Source organism: Otolemur garnettii, unplaced genomic scaffold, assembly GCF_000181295.1.
Source record: "Otolemur garnettii isolate 467f Iridium unplaced genomic scaffold, OtoGar3 scaffold00024, whole genome shotgun sequence".
In the NCBI taxonomy this organism is placed as follows: domain Eukaryota; kingdom Metazoa; phylum Chordata; class Mammalia; order Primates; family Galagidae; genus Otolemur; species Otolemur garnettii.
This window is the reverse complement of record NW_003852419.1, coordinates 18,237,349-18,240,951: the sequence shown is the minus strand read 5'-3', so window position 1 is coordinate 18,240,951 and position 3,603 is coordinate 18,237,349. Positions and strand designations below refer to the sequence as shown.

General features: G+C 34.1%; 1 protein-coding gene across 1 annotated transcript in view; it reads right to left on the bottom strand.

The window, feature by feature from the left end:
- The window catches only part of KIAA1841 (KIAA1841 ortholog), a 67,226-nt gene that overhangs the window by 53,433 nt on the left and 10,190 nt on the right, over nt 1-3,603 (bottom strand). The window contains exon 5 of the mRNA XM_003787993.3: nt 1,944-2,182. Within this exon, the coding sequence (XP_003788041.1) occupies nt 1,944-2,182 (239 nt within the window). The remainder of the gene's footprint in view (nt 1-1,943; nt 2,183-3,603) is intronic.

Genomic DNA, 3,603 nt, shown 5'->3' with positions numbered 1-3,603 from the left:
TCCCCAACTTCGAAATTAATTCCAAAGGAAAAATCTCAAAAAAAAAAAAAAAAAAAAAAAAAAGAATTAAAATGGTGTGAAGCACAAGAAAGCAGGTAATTTTTCTGAAACTGTAAATTCTCACTTGAAAGCTTGAATTTTATCACTGACAACAAATATTTTATTTCCTTAACTCATTTTCAAGAAAATGTCTGCCAAGTAGCTAACTCTAAATAACTATAACTTCTCTGTCAGTCATTCTCTCAAGTAAAAATAGGTTTATATTTTTGTATTTTAAAAAAAGCAGGTGGCGCCTGAAGCTCAGTGGGTAAGGCGCCAGCCACATACACCAAGGCTAGCTGGTTCAGACCCATCCGGGCCAGTAAAAAAAATGACAACTGCAACAGAAAAATACCCGGGAGTTGTGGCAGGCACCTAGAGTTCTAGCCACTAAGGAGGCTGAGGCAAGAGAATCACTTAAGCCCAAGAGTTAGAGATTGCTGTGAGCTGTGATGCCATGACACTCTACCAAGGGCAACATAGTGAGACTCTGTCTCAAATAAATAAATAAAATGAAAAATTAAAAAAGCGGCTAGTGTTGCTTAACGGTTCAAATAATTATCCAATAGCTTTCACTAAAGAAAACCATTATATGTTGGTGTGTAGGAGTGTACTTTTCATTTCATCGGTAATATTAAATAGATGAATATATTGGGCAGCGCCTGTGGCTCAAAGGAGTAGGGCCCTGGCCCCATATGCTGGAGGTGGTGGGTTTAAATGAAGCCCTGGCCAAAAACTGCAAAAAAATAAATAAATAAAAATAAGATAGATGAATATATTCAAGGGTCCAGAATTAAAAAGATTAGTAATTTTTATTGTTTCACCAATTTTTTTTTTAAGAGAGTTTCACTTTGTTACCCTTGGTAGAGTGCCATGGCGTCACAGCTCACAGCAACCTCCAGCTCATGGGCTTAGGCGATTCTCTTGCCTCAGCCTCCTGGCGCCTGCCAGAACACCAGGCTATTTTTTTGTTGCAGTTGGCCAGGGCCAGGTTCAAACCTGCCACCCTGGGCATATAGGTTCACACTCGCCACCCAGTGCCCTATTCACTGAGCCACAGGCACCACCAACCACCAAGGACATTCTTAAGTGAAACTGGATTCTCTTCTTCTCTTTTATTTTTTAACAATGTAACTATGTACTACCAGTATAATCTGGTACCTTTGCCTTGATGTGGGCTAAAACTCCAACACAGTGGTTCTAAACCTTCCTAATGCCATGGCCCTTTAATACAGTTTCTGTGGGTCATAGCCCACAGGTCGAAAACCACGGCAAGTTTCATTCACCATTGTTTTTGCATCATCTGAGCAATTTTTTTTTTTGAGACAAAGTCTTATTATGTCAACTTCGGTAGAGTGCTATGGCATCATAGCTCACAGCAACCTCAAACTCTTGGGCTTAAGCAATTCTCTTGCCTCAGCCTCCCAAGTGGCTGGGACTACAGATGCCCAGCACAACGCCTAACTATTTTTTTTGTTACAGTTGTCATTGTTGTTTAGCTGGCCCAGGCCTGGTTCGAATCCGACGGCCTCGGTATATGTGGCCAGCGCCATAACTACTGTGCTATGGGCGCCGAGCCCATCTGAGCAAATGTTAATACAGTGAAAAAGCAAAATAATATCTTTGTATTATTGTGCAAATTATTTTGACCTTTTGGATCCTCTGAAAGGGTCTCTAGTACCCTGGTGGCTCATAGACCATATACTGAGAACTGCTAATCTAAAGATCTATCCATTTGCCATAAATTTATTGTAACTTGAGGTATCAGTTTCTTAAAAAGGTGTTACTAATAAAAGCATAAATACTAACATCTAAACCACTTTCCACATTTTACTTTTGGCCTGAAGAAACTACCAGGTGACACGCAAATTTCACTACAAAATAAGTAATACATTATTTTTTACCTAAAGTGGGTATCTCACAATCTTTATTCTCCTTAGTGTTCCTTTTAACATATTTTATCAACCAGTTGAAAATGTGAACGTCACAATGAACTGAAATGTCCACCTCTTCCCAGCGCTGGGCATCCATAGATAAATATTCAGCAAAGTACTTCATTTCTGATATCAAAAGATCTCGTGGGCAAATAAAATCTTCTTTCAAGTTTTTTGCTTCATCACATACATGGATCACCATGTTTGGCCTTCATAAAAAATGTTACACAAAAATGAAATTATTAGAGTTTTAGAAAGGAGCCAAGAATATGACACTTAGTGGAGGTAAGAGAACAAGAAGTTTTTGAAGATTCGGACCCCAAATCAGTTTTACAGGGTTCTGACATTCAGAGTTTTTCAATTGTTTTGCTAACATGATAATGACTACTTTTAGTAAGCTACTGACTTAATAAAACAAAAATATTGTTCCTAAAGGACTAATAATTTACATAGTTTAAAATTTATTTTTCAAGTTATACATTAAATGTAAGTTTATAAAAATAATCCAAATTCACAAAGGTAAATTAAGTAAGACATTCTTGTGAAAAACACAAAATAGTGCTTTTATATGGTTATGAGAGGGAAATAATTAAAATACTAAAATTTTAATATTTAAAAAAACAGCTAAAATTACTCATTAAAGAATGAAAACAATAACATGGCTTAGTCATTTTTAACATCGAGAAAGTTTGCTTTTTGGCATTTAAAAAATAATAAATGTAGTTAAACAAATTACATCTTTTACATTATTTGTAAAAAGTAATTTGTTTAAATAAGTGATTCGCAACCTTCCTAATGCCTCCTAATGCTGTGACCCTTTAATACAGTTCCTCATGTTGTGGCGACCCCCAACCATAAAATTATTTTTGTTGCTACTTCGTAACTGTAATTTTGCTACTGTTATGAATCGTAATGTAAATATCCAATATGCAGGATGTATTTTCATTGTTACAAAGGGGTCATGACCCACAGGTTGAGAACTGCTGGTTTAAATTATTAAACAAATAACAAACAAATAAATGTAGTTAAAAGGTTTCTTAAGACTATAATGTTCTTATTTACATATTTTAAAAATAATTTAAGAGTAAGTTTAGATGATACATTAGAAAGTTTGCTTAAAAAATTATATTCTCCTTTAATTCACTTTCTTTGGAAATTATATCACTGCAAAAAGAAACATCACTATGATCCATATCTGCCTTCATGTTACTACAAAAGAAAGAGTGTAAATAGGAAGAGACACACTATCCTACAATATGATAGTGGATAGAATATGAACTTAGTTTATTTAATTTGCAAATTTCTAACACAAAAACATTACATTTACTAAAATTTGGACTATTAGCAAAAGGATTATAATCAATATTCTATCAAAGTCAAAAGAATTGAAATAACTTTCCATAAACTGTTCTTACAAAGAAATTATGGTCAAAATATAAACAAATAACTGATATAATGAAATGTCAAATTTTTGTAGCATTTTGGACTACAATATGAAATATTAGATAATTTTAGAAAAAAAGATTTGGCATATTTTTGTGTCACACAAACCTATCAGTTAAAAATCTCTGTGAATAAAAATCACTCAACTACATGCTTTAAAAGGGTGAATTTTTTTTTTTTTTTTTTT